The 18008-nt window shown below is 36.6% G+C and overlaps 1 protein-coding gene across 2 annotated transcripts in view; it reads left to right on the top strand.

Moving 5' to 3' along the window:
* The window catches only part of KYNU (kynureninase), a 64590-nt gene that overhangs the window by 20769 nt on the left and 25813 nt on the right, over window positions 1–18008 (top strand). For both annotated transcript variants that reach the window (XM_027765591.1, XM_006161673.3), the window contains exons 2-3: window positions 5346–5466; window positions 15587–15669. In XM_027765591.1, coding sequence (XP_027621392.1) covers window positions 5346–5466; window positions 15587–15669 — 204 coding nt within the window. The remainder of the gene's footprint in view (window positions 1–5345; window positions 5467–15586; window positions 15670–18008) is intronic.

Genomic DNA, 18008 nt, shown 5'->3' with positions numbered 1-18008 from the left:
GAGAATGGAGGAGAAGGGATTGTGGTGTGATCATCCCCCTGGGGGGTGATTTCTCGCTTTCTGTCTCTAATGTCTCTCTGTCTGTCTGGCGAGCGCGCGAGCCCTATAGCGAAAATCTCTCAAAAAAAAAAAATTAAGCAGTTCTTACCCATCAGATTCATTTTAGGTGTTTGCATACATCTTGGTAATATGGAACTCCAAGTAATAAAAACACAAATGAAACAAATAGCTTGAATCTCTATGTGTTTTATTACTAATTGTAATGCGATGAACTACAATGCCATTTTTATGATGTTGAGAAATGTTGTACAACTTTAAGGAAGATCTTATCTGTCTTTCTTTTTACTTCTAGATTTGAAAAAGGAATTCTGGATTTTTAAAAAAAATTAGCTCATATTTTACAATTAAACCAATACAGTATGTTGACATTTTAGGCTCAAATTTCTTTTCTTTTTCTTTTTCTTTTTTTGGAGAGGTTTTTTCTATAGGGCACGGAGAAAGACAGAGAGACAGAAAGCGAGAAATCACCCTCCAGGGGGGATGGCCACGCCACAATCCCTTCTCCTCCATTCTTCTGTCAGGATCTTGGGTGTGCATGCACACGTGCCTGGTGTGAGTTTAAGCCACTGGGTCTGGGATTCAAACCACAGTCGACTACATGGGAGTCCAGGGACATAGCCATTACACCACTTGCTGGTCCCTAGATTTCTTCTTTAGTTTAGTTTAGCCATAGAGTGTTTGTGCTTTCCAGAGTAAAAGGAAGTGGGAAATAGCCTTTCAGAATGGGTGGCCACTCCACAATCCCTTTTCTTCCGTGCTCCTCTCAGAATTTTGAGCATGCACTCATACATACCTGATGCATCTTTCAAGCTGCTGGGTATGAGACTTGAACAGTACAGTTCACCATGTGGGATTCAGCTACCTTAACCACCACATCACCATCTGGCCCTATTTTATGTTAATTTTAAATTTGTTTACTTATTTCTTGAGTGGGAGTGGGGGGAGAAAGACTCTTAACAGGGTCTTAAAGCTGTGATCTGCTCCCTAGCCTAGGCCAGCCCAGATCACTGGTACACATGTGTGCACAGTGCATGTACAAGGAGACCTGGGGGGCACAAATGTAAATCTTTCTCATGAGTCTTTAGCATCACAGAGCATTGCTTTACTACCATGACATTATTGATGACCATAAGTTTTCTTTTTAATTTGTAAAAATTTTAAAAGTAGAGTTATTTCAGTTACTTCATTGTTTCTGTATAAACTTAAATTTGATTTTCATTGTAAGTTTATTGAGTGTGTTTATGTGCATGTGTTTGGGAATTAGAAGTATATCAATATTTTAATTTTTTCAGCTCATGGGGCAACTGGACTGTGTCTTTTTACCTTTGCCCTAAAGTAGCATTTTTGATGTATTACAATATGCTGCACAATTTAATTTTTTATGTGCTTCATCATGTAAAAAGGGTTAGAAAACTTTGCCTAGAATTATTTCACATGTGTTTTATTATTGAATCTTAAAATATTTAACATTAACTTAGCTAAACGTAAATTACAATAAAAACATGCTATATTAAGTTAAAGGTAAATGGCCTTCTGTGACCTTGCATAATTGAATTAAAGTAGAGAATTCACAGTTTTTGTTTGCTTCTTTATTTTATTTATTTATTTTTTTAAATGAAGGGACAAGTGCTAGGCCTTCTGAAGTAAACCCCTACCAACATTTTGTTGAGGGAAGTTTTTTCCAATGTCTAGAGTTAGGCCAGCAGGTGGCGTGGCGGTTAAGGTGGTTGGATCCCACGTGGTCAACTGCACAGATCTAGTCCTGGGCACTGTGATGTGAAAATCATACCGGGCACGTGCTTGTGCATTCCCAAAATCGCTAGAGGAGAATGGACAAGAAGGGATTGAGGCATGGCTATCCCCTCAGGAGATGATTTCTCACTTTCCCTGTCTCTCTCTACTTCTGTCTCTGACAAGAGCATGTGCCCTATAACAACAGAAACTAAAAAAAAAAAAAAAAAGAAAGAAGAAAAAAGCCTAACTAAGGCCTTGTACCAGGCAAATTAAATTAGAATCCTACAGCCAAGTCTGGATATTGATATTTTTTATTTTTCCCCAAGCTCCTGATGTGATGAATCACTAGATAAATCCAAATGAAAGATATAAAGATTTATTTTCTGGCCCAGGCAGCATAGCATGTTGGTCTGCAGTGCTGGAAACCACATTGCTAAACCCAGGTTTGGATCCCCAGTCTACTTGAAATGCAGGAGGTGTAAGCAAACGTGTATCTATGATATCTGGACTAGCTGGAGGACTAAGCGAAGGGGCTGGTGATGCAGAAGGACCCTGTCTCCGTATCCCTTCTCCAAACGTCCTTCGTAGAACATTGACAGGATGAGGAAGTGTGGTGTTATCGGTTGAAGATATTTTGATCAACAGGACTGGGGAGAAATGTTCACATATTGAAATGCTCACATTGTAAGCTAAGCAATGCGACTGAATGTATATACAAAAAAAAGAAATAAATTAAATAAAAAAAAGAAGGACCTTGTCAAAGGTGTTTGATTACCTGCTCTGTTTCATTGATGAACAATTAAAATAAAAATAATTTTCGTTATTGAACTACATCTTTAAAGTTTTTTTTTTTCTACCACAAAAAAGATAAAGACACACTCTTAACAGGTTCTTCACACTGCTATCCATTGTCCAGTCCTGCTTGTCTGGATTGTGAGCAGTTGCATGAGAGCCCAGAAAACTTGAGAAGTACATAGGACAGAAACCCAGGACCTTCCCCACATGGATCCAGCTCTTACCACAGCATCACCACTTGACCTTCCAAAAGGATCTATTGTCTATACATAGTATTTTTTTGGCGTGGTGGTGGAGATTTTTACTATAGGTTACATGTTCTCACTGGAGAGACAGAGAGACAGAAAGCAAGAATTCACCCCTCAGAGGTGATGGCCATGCCATAATCCCTTTTCCTCCATTCTCCTCTCAGGATTTTTGGGCATATACACACACACATACCTGGAATGAGTTTCAAGCTGCCAGGTCTGGAACTCGAACCATAGTCGACTACATGGGAGACCAGCTCTTTACCACTACAGCACCTTCTGGTTCCAACTCATAGTATATTTTTTTAGTTATCATTTTATAAGTAGATGATCACAACCAGATATTTATTTATTAAATGATTTATTTAATTCTAGTTATTACTTTTTAATTTGATCACAGAGAGACAGAGAAAGAGAGAGATCACAGAGAGACAGAGAAAGAGAGAGAAGGTGAGAAAGCAAGCCATCAGGTCCAAGACTTGAAACTTGGTCGACCATATGGGAGTCCAGCACCTTAACCACCATGCCACTTGGAAGCCACCACAAGTAGATTTATTAAACAAACAGTTCAATGTAGAAAAAGAGACATAGTGAAATAAAATAGGAATTGTATTTTTGGCTGGCATTGGGCTAAAATGTTTGGTGTGCAATTCTGCTTTTCTTTTACATTGAATACACTTTAAAAATTACTTTCTGAATGAAAGCAGACCACAGTCTTTTTGTTAGTAAAAGCACCAGAAAAAAAAAAAAAAAAAAAAAAGACAAGACAATGGGATTAGCATAGTCACCTCATTTTCTTGGGTCATTGATGGGTCTGACACACATAAAACAACTTTAGCCTTCAAACAGTACTTACTTAAATATTACATTGAAATTTGAGCCATGGTACACCAATTAAGAGTTCTACATTTTGGGACCAGCAGTTAGCGTAATAGCTATGTCGCTGGACTCCCATGTAGTCGACGGCGGTTCGAGTCCCAGACCCGGTGGCTTAAACTCACGCCAGGCACGTGTGCATGTGCGCCCAGGATCCCGAGAGGAGAATGGAGGAGAAGGGATTGCGGCTTGGCCATCCCCCCTGGGGGGTGATTTCTTGCTTTCTGTCTCTCTGTCTCTCTCTGTCTGTCTGGCAAGCGCACGTGCCCTATAGCGAAAACCTCTCAAAAAAAAAAAAAAAACAAATAAAAAAAGAGTTCTACATTTTAAATAAGATCCTTTAATATTTGTCCTCTAGGTCAACAAAGAAACTGCTAATGAATTCAATTTAAACGTGTGAACAGCATTTACATCTCTTTCATTGGGATGGATTTTAAAAATGGCAAGAAAAAAGAGGAACAATATCTATAAAAGTGATTAGGTTGGGGACCAGCAGTTAGCGTAATGGCTATGTCTCTGGACTCCCATGTAGTCGACCACGGTTCAAGTCCCGGACCTGGTGGGTTAAAAAACTCATGCCGGGCACGTGTGCGTGTGTGTCCAAGATCCCAAGACGAGAATGGAGGAGAAGGGATTGCAGTATGGCCATACCCCCTGGGGGGTGATTTCTCCCTTTCTCTCTGTCTCTCTGTGTCTTTCTGGCGAGTGCACGCTCTCTATAACAAAAACGTATCCAAAAAAAAAAGAAAAAAAGAAAAGTGATCAGGTTGAAACATATGGTGTGCTTTTAAAAAGTCTTTAAAGGTTTAGTTAAGGAGTCTGAAGTAGACAAGTATAGTACTGACTAATTCCAATGAAATACGAGCAAGAAACTTGTTTTTCTCCCCCCATGGAATTAGAGCAAACTCAGTGGTTTATAATTATGATCGTAAACGTGCATTTCTGGACTGTATTTTAAGCCCTTAGATTGGTTTATTAATGAAACTGTATTTGTTTGCAGTCATGGGTGAATTGTAAGACAAATCAGCAAAGTTCTGATTTATTTGTGTAAGAAGTAGATATACAGAACAATCTCTGCCTATGCATATATGTGTGTGTGTATATACTCATATATATATATGTAAACTATACATATGAATATAGAGAATAAGAAAAGTTATAAATCCAATATATCTAAGTACAATATATAAACAATCTTAGATTTATTCAGTTTGCCATATCTGCAGCTATGACTAATGTGGAGAGTTAGTAATTGTCTAAATTTTCGTAATCTTCTAATACATTTAAATAGATTGATATCATTCCTATAAAAATTGTTTTCAGATCTTTTCTATTTCCTTTGGTTGTTTACGACTGGGACTAGTTGGTGATTCAGATTTTCTCATGTAGCACAATAACCCAATAAATATGAGTGATCTCCACATTAATTTCTATAGGTTTAAATTATATTTTAAAATATAAATGCAAAGGTTAATTGTTTTTCAGAGAACCTGCTGTTATTCTTCAGAGTAACTGTAAATTACTTACTGTTTTTCTTGGAGTTAATTAAATCAATTGCTTGTACTAGATTAACAATACCAGACTGAAAAATGTTAATTGATTAATTTTTTTAACCATTTTCTTCTGTTTTAGTTGATATATCTTTAGTGAATAAGGATGAAAATGCCATCTATTTATTGGGAAATTCTCTTGGCCTGCAACCAAAAATGGTTAAAACGTATCTTGAAGAAGAACTAGATAAGTGGGCCAAAATGTGAGTATTATTTTAAGAGCTACTTTCTACATCTTATATAAAATTCTAAAAATATTGCAAGGTTGTCTAATATTCAGAAAAACATATTATAAAATCCTAATATTTTAGGGCAGAGGGAAACATCATTAGGGATCAGGACAGCCAATTTTCTAATTTTATTTATTAATTCACTTATTTTTTTTTTTGAGACATTTTTGCTATAGGGCTTGTGTACTCACCAGAGAGGCAGAGAGAAAGAGAAAATGAGAAATAACCTCCTAGGATGTGACCATACCATAATACCTTTACCTCCATTCTTCACTTAGGATTTTGGGCATGCACACACACATGCCTGGGGTGAATTTCAAGCAACCAGGTCTGGGACTTGAACCTGGGTCAACCAGTGGGAGTCCAGCACCTTAGCCACTACACTGCCTGCTGGCCCACAATACTATAATTTTATTAATGAAATATTCAAGATCAGCAAAAGTTCACATGACTAACAGAAGAGTCAGGAGGAAAACTTTTAAGTGATAAGCACCTAAGTCCTCCTATGCTGATGGATCTCAATCATATGTAATAATTTTATTTCTTTAAGGATGAAAAAAGTTAATGTTTAGGATTTTAGATTTTTTTGTGATTAATTCTTGACTAAAATATCAATATTTATTTTTATAAATAAAATAAAAGAGAAAGATAAGAAGTAAGGTGAAGCAGTATCAATCTCTTTCCATATGGAAGATGATTAGGTTTAGGATTTTAGATTTTTTTGTGATTAATTCTTGACTAAAATATCAATATTTATTTTTATAAATAAAAAAAGAGAAAGATAAGAAATAAGGTGAAGCAATATCAATGTCTTTCCATATGGAGGATGATTAGTTGAGAAAGATGCTTCATTTGAGCTTAGCTAAAAGAAGATGTGCCAGGACCACCAGATGGCATAATGGTTACATTGTCAGACTCCGACATAGTTGACTACAGTTCAAGTCCCAGACCCAGTGGTTTAGAACTCATACTGGATGCATGTGTACATGCCCAAAATCCTGAGGTAAAAGGAAGAGAATGGGTTGCCTCGTGACCATTCCCCTGGGGGAGTGGATTTCTCATGTTCTGTCTCACTATCTCTGTCTCTCCAGCAAGCACATGCATCCTATAACAAAAATCTCTCTCTCAAAATAAATAAGTAAATAAATAAATAAATGGATTCGTGCCAACAAAGGAGTCTTAAATCAGTAATTTTTTCTCTACCTCTTCTTTTTTTAATTTTTAATTTATTTTACATTAAAACAGCATATATCTTTACAGCATGCAAAGTGAATTTTCCCAGCATGAATACACTGCATATTAGACCAGTCAGAAATATTGCCATAAAAATTATCAACAGATGATTTTTAATTTTTGTGTCCCTTCACTATTTTGCCTTTTTTCCCCCTTGATTCCGTCCCTCCCCTACTTTTCTCCCTCACCATCTCTAGCATCCACATTTGCTCTCCATGATTTTATACTTTCCAATCTTTAATTTTCTGCCATAGAAACTGAATATATGTAGACATTTAGTTTATAGTATGTGGGGGGCATATAATATCTCTCCGTGATAGTGTGGCTTGTTTCACTTAGCATTAGATCTTCTATGTTCATCCACTTTCTATCAAATGCCAAGGTTTCATTGTTTTTATGACAGAATAGTATTCCATAGTGTATAAGTGCAAACTTTTTCAACCCATTCATCTGTTTGTGGACATTTGTGTCAATTCCATGTTTTAGCAGTTAGGAATAACGCTACAGTAAACATAGATGTGCAAGTACTTTTCCAACTGAGTGTTCCCCTGTCCTTTGTGTGGATACTAAGGAGTGGATTGCTAGATCATGTGGTAGTTCTATTTGTAGGTCTTTGAGGAACCTCCATGTTGTTCTCCACAGTGACTGGGCCAATGTACATTGCTACCAGTCAACAGTGTAGGAGAGTTCTCTGTCACTGCAACCTCACTAGCATTATCATTCTTTTTTTATTTTTTATTTTTTTTTTTAGTCTTACCCCTTCTTAAGTAGTATCTTATTGTGATTTTGATTTGCATTTCTCTTATGGTAAGGGAGGATGAGCATTATTTCAAATGCTTTTTGGCTGTTCCTATATATTCCTTGGAGAGTTGTCTGTTCAGCTGATTTATTAATCTTTTAATTGGATTGAATTTTTTTTTCAGGTAAGGAATTGTGAAAACCTTCACACTCTCTCCCAACTTGAACCTTTATCCTCTGTAAGCCCAAACACTTGGCCATATTGATAATCCCCTTTGAATGTTTATGGCATTAGCAGTCACTGTTCTTGGATAGAAAGTTTATACATATTTATTTTCATTAGTTTAATATTTTTAGCCATATTATTAAACCCTTTAAGAAAAATACAATCTTATATATATTTTATCTTTTTCAATGAAGCTGAAACTGGAAATATTTTAATTATTTTATCTTTAAACTTTCAAATGTCTTTGGAAAGCTAAAATGTTTGAAATAATGAAAACTAATTTAAAAATATTTTCTGAATATTTTAAAATTGAAAAATCTGTAAAGAGGCAAGCTAAACTTATAGGTTTGCAAAAACATTTTTCAAAAAGATTAAAGCAAACCAAAAAAGAAATCTGGAGTCAAGATACTTGGTTTCCATAGAAACTCAAAATATTTTCCTTATTTTTCTTTATTTTATGTTGGGGCAGTATATGTTATTCAAAGTTTAGTTTACATTGACTGTGCTACTAATTACTACCATGACTATCAGATAACTGCAACAAATGCTTCATTTTAGTAGTAAAGAACGTAAGTTTTCAACTTAATGTAAGAAGGATAGAAATTTATATAATTTATTAAGCCTATTATAACTTTACTCACATAACTTTTGTGCATAAATTGCAAAAATACATATCACCACATTCAGAAGCATTTCGTACTAGCAGGTTTTAGTATTTAATAAACGAGGGTCATAGTTAATAAAAATGGTTAATACTCATTTTTGGCCTTAATGTAAGAGAGAGCATAGAATTAGATTGAATGAATTTGAACTTTAGAGAGTGTCCTTGCATCTTGGATATTCACTGATCAAGGTTGTGCATTTTTATCCTCTAGGCATTTTAAAAGATGCTGCCCTGCTCTTCTGTTCATATCCTTATAGGCATCCTACTTTATTAAAGGACTGGGGGTGATTCTTTTCAAGACTTTAAAGTTATATTTCAGGAAAATGCCTCTATAACATAAGACTTACCTGGTATTGTTGCTGCAATGCACGTTTCTACTATAATTCACTTTGTGATGATAGAAAATTTCATAATCTTAGTTAAAGTTTTCCTGTCTAATTTTCATTAGACAAGTGCTTCAGAAAGAAGGTGCATTTTATGCTTCAGGCCATGTAAAGTGAATTAAGGAATTCTGAGCAAAAGATACCATTCCATCCTTGCTCTTTGTTTTACTTAGGTTTCTTGCTCTGGTTGCAGTGAGTCAGTCAACATCATCGCCCTGCACACCCATAAATGCCAGGTGTTTGAAGTGCATGATTACATTTTCTTGCCTCTTTCCACCACACCCCTTTGTTTGAGCCCCAAAGTGTCTGCTCACTTTTATTTTTTTACTCCCACAATTTAGTTTAAAATTCCTACTCTGGCCTTTTCCAGTTAAGGTTCTTGGAGGAGAAACATTTTACTGACATAGAACTTAGTTGCAAGTATCAGGGCCTGTGAAATAGCTGACAACAGACAAATTAACAGTAGAGTCTATTTTACACACCATGGAAGCACTCTGCTAGGAACGCCCCACTGGACAGCCAGGGCTAAGGGTTATATACCCGCTTAACTAGAGAGGGGAGAGGTAGGACTTCAGTGGGAATATAAGAAAATGCCATCCTGATTCTCAGACAGTATCTCTGGCTGGAAGTTCTTGTGGAGGGAGATTAATGGCAGCTGCATTACACCTCCCAGTGCTAAGGTTCACTCCCCCCCTACTGAGAGTTGGTGAGTGGAAGCTGTATTTTTAGGATTTGTTTAACTTTACATAATATTCCTTTCTGTGGCTGATTTTTGGTCAGATGTTTTCAGTTTAAAGTAATCTTCATACTGCTTCAGTACACTCTTGGTCACTTCAGTTCTTTTTTCAACTATTGTTTTGGTTTGTGTATTAAATTTGCCCTATGTGTGTTGTTTGCCTCTAGATTCAGGGGCTCCCATTATGGCAATAAGTTTTACCTGGTCACCTGGTCCTCTGCGAACTTTAATCCCACCTCTGCTCTACTTCTTGGCTAATAGTCAAGTCAGGTCACTGTCTACTTCTTTTGACCAATGAAAAATTATTGGAAGGTAGGAAGGAATAAATCAAAGAGAGAACTAATGCACATTAAAATTCATTAATTAGTTGGAACAAATAGCATTACAAATTTATAATCCTGGGGCCAGCAGGTAGCATAATGGTTAAGGCACTAGATTCCCATATGGCTAGCTGTGATTCGAGCCCCTGACACAATGGCTTGAAATTCATACCAGGTGCACATGTGCACATGCTCCAAATCTCAGGAGGAGGATGGAGAGAAGAGATTGCAGCCCTGGCCGTCTCTCCTGGGGAGTGGTTTCTACTTTCCTTCTCACTGTCTTGCTGGCAAGCACATGCACACTATGGCAAAAACCTTTTAAAAATGTATAATTTTAACAAAAACATAGGGATTAGAGTGTTTTGACAATGTGAAACATTAGGAATATATTGGTTTTCGGAAAAGTCATGATGCATTTTTGTATAGAAAAAATATGCCGTGACTTTTCCGACAACCCAATAGATATCACGTCTCTAGTCATCTGGGCCCTGTGGAAATGCCATTTGGCTCATGACTGTCATCTCCATCAGTTTCATGAGACATTATGGACATATTGCCCACCACGCTTATCTGTAGAACAGACTGTTTCTGGTTATAACACAGGCTGATCTTGTAATTGATATAGTTACAACATTTGATTCCTTATACTAGAGAAAAATCAAGAGTAGAAGTGAACTTAGAAATATTCTTTGACCTGTTTTAGTTCTGTTCTTTCTGCTATCACAAAATACCAGAGACTAGGGAATTTATAAAGTGCAGAAATTTATTTTCTCACAGTCCTGTGGGTTGAAAAGTGCAAGATCAAGGCACCAGCAGATTTGGTGTCTGGTGAGGACTTCTCTTTGCTTCCAAATGGCACTTCTTGCTGTATCTTCATATGGTGGAAGGGCAAACAGTTCCCTCCCACCCCTTTCTTAAGGGGCTCTTCCCTCTGTATTTGATTTAAATAATATTGTTATGCTATAATTTCATTTTCAACTACATTGGATTTCTAAGGTAGATTAGTAACATTTTAGTTTGAAATATATATATGTTTTGTGAAATTATAATATTTAAATAATTTCCATATTCTAAAACAGAAACTTTTAATGTGATTGGACACATTCAATATATAATTATCAGCAAAAAAGTAACAATAAAAAGCAAGAATATACTACAACTCTGTGGTTCTGCTGCAATGAATAGGCAATAAAGCTTTAAAATTTCAAGGGAAGGGGTGTGGTGGCGCCCGCCCTATGGAAAAACCTATGGAGGCTGGAGGATTGCGGCATTGAGTCCATCTCTCTCTCTGGGACCAGCAGTTAGCGTAATGGCTATGTCACTGGACTCCCATGTAGTCGACCGCAGTTCGTGTCTCAGACCCAGTGGCTTAAAACTCATGACGGGCGCGTGTGTGTGCATGCTCAAGATCCCGAGAGGAGAACGGAGGAGAAAGGATTGCGGCATGGCCATGCCCCCTGGGGGTTGATTTCTCGCTTTCTGTCTCTCTGTCTCTGTCTGTCTGGCGAGGACACGCGTCCTATAGCAAAAACCTCTCTCTCAAAAAAAAAAAAAAATCAAGGGAAAAGGTAAATTTACAAAATAATAGAGAGTAATATTTTGTATTAAATATTTACTAATGGCCTGTATTACTTAAAAGAGAATAACATATAATACTCATAATGGTAAAGTTTAGTTAGAAGGAAAAGATACATTGACCATAAAGGTCACACCGTAAGTTGAGAAATGGATATTATGACCCTAAGATAGAACCACAGATATTTTAGGTCACCTGCATTTTCAAATTTGCTAGATAAATATTCTTTTTTTTTCCCATAGGAGCAAAAACTTGCTGCTGTTATGTCTTTATGGGGACTTCCTCAAAGAACTGTGGTGTTTAGGTAGAATTACTTAAAGAGGAAAATAACTTACTGAATTATGTACCAGGAACACACCACCCAGTGTTTGGCCATGACTTATTTTATATGGCAGTGTGTGTCTCATTCAATATAATGACTTTTTCTTAAAATAAAAAATAAGTGTATGAATAAGAAAGTAAAAGAAAATACATCATATGGCATGTTACAAAGATTTGCCCAACGTCTTAGTTGGCTAAACATCAAGTGCATCATGGAAAAAAAGAGTGGTTATTATTAAGGGAAATCGTAAAGTCTTCTTTATTTACTTACGGGGAAATGTTTCAAACAGTAGAACCACTTTACATTTTACAGGATCATTTAAGCGAGGTCTGGGACTGGAGGTGCCACAGTAGTTAAGGCACTGGACTATTGCAGGGCCAACTATAGTTGGAGCCCAGGACCTGATGGCTTGAACATCATTCTGGATGCATGTGCATGAGTGCCCGAAATCCTAAGAGGAGAGTAGAGAAGGGACTGCTGTGTGACCCTCTCTCCTGTAGAGTGATAGCTCACTTTCCCTCTCACTTTCCTTCTCTCTCTCTCTCTCTCTCTCTCTTTCTCTCTCTCTTTCTCTCGGGCAAAGCACATGCTTCTATGGCAAAAACCTTAAAAAAAAAATTTTTTTTTTTAAAGCAAGGTCAGGGGCCAGCAGGTGGCGCAGTGGCAAGGCACTGGACTCCCATATGGCTAACCACCATTAGAATCCTGGACTTGGAGGCTTGCTTTCTCATTTTCTTTTTCTCTCTCTCTCTCTCTCTCGGGCCAAAATAAAGAAAAAAAAAATACTACTACTAATAAATTAAATACATAAGTTTTTTTAAAAAAAGGCAAGGTCTTATTTGAAAAAGAATTCAAGTTTCTGTTAACTGGCTAATTAGATTTTATATTCCTCCATCTAATTTCATGAGCAAATACCGCTTGTACACATCTTAGAAAACACCCAATTCCTGGCAATGGTTTATGCCATGGTAAAGAGTTAACTCCTTCCTCCTGCCCTAGTTTCTTTTCCAGTATTTGCACAAGGAGATTGCAGCTATGCGGGATCTATTTTAAGCAATTTTGAATGAGAGCAATAATATATTTTTCTTAACTCTAATACATATGTTTATAACTGCACTTTTATCTATATCAGCTCTTTCTAATGACAGACCACATTATTTGGGGTTTATTTGAATAACACTTTCTAAGTACATTTCACTACCTCAGGCTAGAAGGCTGACAAAAAGACCAAGTAGGTCCTATCTAGGATACTCTAAAGGGAGAGAGATGCCAAAAGCATTGCAGGAAAAAAAAATGTATCCTTAAAGATTATTACCACCGTGTCTACCAGAGTGAGGAGTAGGTGGTGTAATATTCTCAGATATAAATTCTCTGAGGCAGAACATAGAATTTTACTACCTAAATGTAATAAGATGTATTGTGCTATCAGCAAAGGCCATGGAGCTCTATGTGATTAAAATAAAAAAGGATCCAAATATCTGCCTTTAACTACCATTTAATGATAATGATTTTTGTCTTTAGCATTTATATTGGAAGTCAAGAAAGAGGCAAGCTGCAGGCTATCAGATAATAATATGAATGATAATAACTAACAATTGCCTTGCTCTTCCTCCTTAGTTCTTAGTAGTCTATGTTTATTCTTAAAGAAAGTCTTCTCTCTCATCTTAGTTTATATGGTAATCAAAATGTTAGTTTAAAAACTAATGTGCTACGGTGCTACATGCCAATGAAAGAAGCCTTAGCACGGGATTTATACCAGGAAAGAAGATTCAGCAAAAAGGTACTAGGAGTCAGTTGCTTCCATATCCTCTCACTTAGGGCAAACTTTTTTTTTTTTTTTTAGGGCAACTTTTTACGGTACATATTGTCTCCCATTTGCTTTGACAAAAGTAGAAAACTAGGCCTGATAAGCTTGTAATAAATATAGCCTCACAATCACATAGTTGTTACCTACAGCTAGCTTATACAGGTTGAGCACTCCTAATGCAAAACTAAAAAATGTTCCAAAATCTTAAATGTCCCCAAATCAGAAACTTTTTGAGTACCAACACAATACCACAAGTGGAAAATATCACACCCGACCTCACACCTGACCTCATGTGATGTTACGTTACTGAACCTAAAGGAGTTTGCAGGGAAGAAAAGGAAAGGCTTTTTTGCAAGGTACCAAGTAAAGAAAATGGGGGGTAATAAATTTCGTGTTCAGACTTGGGTCCCATCACCAAGATATCTCATTATTATCTGTTTGCAAATATTCTTAAGGACTCTGAAGTCTGAAACACTTCAGGTACTGAGCATTTTGCATAGGAAGTACTCAGTCTCTGGTAGGTTATGAAAGCAAGTGAGAAAGAAGGCAAGTTGTTCAGCAGTCTACTGCAGAGCCTGGTACAACTGCAGTACCTTACAGCCCTTCAGTCCCTTTCCCTTATCCTTTGTTTTAATTTCTTCTGTATTTTTCAAGTGTATTTGTCTTCCTCATTTGGTGGAAGCTTCGTGAGAACTGAAGTACTCTTACGTATTTTTTGTTATTCCTTTATGCCTACTGGGGATTTCCGTGCATAAAGTTGAACTGGAATAAGATGGTTGAAATCACTAGAAAATGCATCAAAGTATAGTGTTGTATTTGATTGTAGCTATTTCTTAATATCACTTAAGAGGTCACTGTGGGAACTAGCTGGTGGCTCAGTGGTAAAGCAATGGTGGGCCCACATGAGAAGGCCCCACATTCCTGTCCCGAGGCAGCCCTATGCACACCCAGCATGTACATGTGCGTGATCCAGGCTGGGTGAGGCGGAGGGTGTACCATAGAGGAAAAACCCCTGAATCATGGGATGACTGTCTCTCTGTTGCTCTCTCTCACGAAGAAACTAATAAATAAATCATTTAAAAAATAATTATGATGTCCTCAGTGTAGTCACGTTGTATACATTTTTATTCGATTTATTGATCATGACTGTATTAGAAAACTCAATTTATTGATAATCATTTCTCCTACCTTAAAAAGTAGTAGTATACTATTTACTATCTACTCAGGCATACAAGTAATGGTCAAATGCTTAAAATGGAAAGTCTGGAAATTTTCAAAATAATAAAAAAAAATCTTAAAATCTAAATTATAGCATAATAATGAAATGCTATATAGGCAGGCCACCCTCAATCCCCAAGAAAAAGGAAATCACAGAAATTTAAAAATGACAAGTTAAAAAACAGGTTAAGGGACCAGCAGTTGGCATAATGCCTGTGTTGCTGGACTGCCATGTAGTCGACTGTGGTTCAAGTCCCAGACCCAGTGATTTAAACTCACGCCGGGCACTTGTACATGGGTTCCCAAGATCCTGAGAGGAGAATAGAGAGAAAGAATTGCAGCGTGGCCATCCTCCTCCCCCCTCGGGGGCGGGGGGGAGTGTTGTGATTTCTCGCTTTCAGTCTCTCTGTTTCTGTCTGTCTTTCTGGTGAGTGCACACGCTCTATAGCAAAAACCTCTCCAAAAAAATAAATAAATAAATAAACAGGTTCAGAAGACTGGCAGGTGACATGGTGGTTAAGGTGCTGGGCTTCTGCATGGTCACTACAGTTCAAGCCCCAGACCTGGTGGCTTGGAAATTATACTGGCTGTGTGTGCATGTGTCCAGAATACCAAGAAGTGAATGCAGGAGGACTGTGGTGTGGTCATTCCCCCAGGAGGTGATTTTTCACTTTCTCTCTGTCTGTCTCTACAAAAAGAAAAACAAAAACAGAGTTCAGTATTCTTTTTGGTGTTGAAAAAGTATGCTTTTATATAATGAGTAAGACATTGTAAAGGCCTCATAAAAGTGTTTATTTACAAAAGTTGATATTTGAAAAACTTACACATACAAAGTTGAGAAACAATTAAAATATCCCTTTTCGATTGCAGAGGATTCTATGGTCATGAAGTAGGGAAACGTCCCTGGATTACAGGAGATGAGACTCTTTTAGGCCTTATGAAGGACATTGTAGGTAAGCACAAAGCACTGAATTATTTTTTTCCCAAAAGAATTGTAAAGATATAATAATTTACTTATAAATGTAAATGATAAAGTCAATAACTGATTGAAGAGTGTCTTAGTATTACATCTTAGCCAATAACAATAAAGGGTAAGTTTTACTTATACTCGTTTATTCAAGGGTTGCTATAATGAACAGAACCAAGTTACTTGGCACAAAAACAAAATATATGAAATTTTTATATTAGCAATATTTATCACTCCTTATGAAAAACTCATGTGTAGTATTAATTTAGAATTAAACACATTTTGTAAATATCATCCTAAATGTATTTTCTATAATTTCACTAGATGATAAAAAATGAACAGTTACTTTCACATGCTGAAAGTGTAAAACACCACTCGTGTTCTGGGTCATTTCAATTTAATCCTTCGTAACCTATTTAAACTTAGATGTAGTGTTGTAGAAAATAATATCGCTAACACTGTTTGGGTCTATCATGTGTTTTCTAAAGTAAGTTCCTATGTACGATTGTTGGTATTCAAGGTAGTTTTAAATGGTAAATATGTTATCATTTTGAAAAAAAATATTTATTTAATTGGGTTGAATATTGAGCTTTGCCTGAAATCTTATGTGAAAATTAGAGTACTAAATAACAACAGCAAAACTAATTTAGCTATTTGGAGTGGTGCTATCTGAGAACTTTTGAAGGATAATATGTAAGCAATTTTCAAAATACTTTGTTAAACTTCATTCCCTTATAAGCAAGTACAAAAGAAACTTTTTTTGCTTTATCCCATTTGAATCTTGGCCAGTAATTAAAATTCAAAATCAATTTCGGCTAGGAGGAAATGGAATTAGAATGAAGAAAGGAGGACTTACAGACAGAAAGAATTATGGCAATCATTAGAATTTAGGGTATATCTTATTTATTCAAAAAATGACTATTGAATCTCTGATGTATGTGAAGAGTCGTGGGAGACACTGATAATAAAATGACTAGTAGGAATGTTCATTGCTTTAGTCCATTCTTGTTTGCTAATAACAGAATTATACAGACAGGGTAACTTACAAAGAACAAAAATGTGTTCCTATCACTATTCTGGAGGTCCAAATCTAAGAGGCTGCATGTGGTGAGATTCTCGCTGGTGGAGGTCCTCCGAAGAGTGCTGAGGCAGCACAGGGCAGCACATGTCAGAAGTGAGAGTTTCACCTCTGGTTTCTTTCCCTCTTTTTATAAAGCTACCAGAATCCAATCAAGCCACCTCATCCTGATGACCTTATTACTGATACCATTGCCTTCCAAAGGCCTACTTCTTAATCCCACAGTCAGATTACATTTCTACTCTCTTAATTATATCACGCTATCAGTAAAAGTTGAATAACAACCAATGAATTTAAGGAGATACATTAAAATCATAGCACTCATTATGTTTATCCTCAAAGGACTGCTAGTAAAAGGAGACACAATGTATAAAATTAATATATTGGATTGTCAGAAAAGTCATGATGTATTTTTTCTGTGCAAAATGAGTCACAACTTTTCTTTTTTCTTTCAGAATTTTTTTGGAGAGGTTTTTGCTATAGGGCGCGTGCGCTCACCAGGCAGACAGAGAGAGACAGAGAGACAGAAAGCGAGAAATCACCCCCAGGGGGGATGGTCATGCCACAATCCCTTCTCCTCCATTTTCCTATCTGGATCTTGGGCACGCACGCACACGCACCTGGCATGAGTTTTAAGTCACTGGGTCCGGGACTCGAACCACGGTCGACTACGTGGGAGTCCAGCAACATAGCCATTACGCAAACTGCTGGTCCCAACATCACGACTTTTCTGACAATCCAATACATACATAATCACATACAATATGAATAAATATACAATTAATCATTATGACCTGTTACAAAGGAGATGTAATTTTCACTTGGTGGAGAACTGAACACATACATTTAACTACTCTTTTCTGAAATCTCACTAAACAACTCTTAATGGAATTAGAATATAAGAAAGTGTAAGTCCCAAACAACAAAATAGAATAGCAAAGGAGATGATAATAGTGATAGTGATATTTTGTAGGTGGCTAACAGGTAATTCCAACTGCTAAAAAAATAAAAAAGAATAAACAAAATTTGAATCTCTCCAATGGTGAAAAATGAAAAGCCTTCTGATTTATGCTACAGATTTTTCAAAGACTTGGGTCTTACACTAATTTGTAAGCATCTCTAGAAGTGGAGACACAAATAAGAATAAAAATATACAGACTTGTTGAATGTCTGTCCAAAATGTAATTAGTATTCCAGATCCCTTTATCCATTCCATGCTGTCAAGTAAAAACCCCACTCAAGGGAAA

This window comes from Tupaia chinensis, unplaced genomic scaffold (genome assembly GCF_000334495.1).
Source record: "Tupaia chinensis unplaced genomic scaffold, TupChi_1.0 Scaffold138757_1, whole genome shotgun sequence".
NCBI lineage: Eukaryota > Metazoa > Chordata > Mammalia > Scandentia > Tupaiidae > Tupaia > Tupaia belangeri.
Note: the sequence above shows the minus strand (reverse complement) of the source record. Positions and strands in the feature narration are given on the sequence as shown.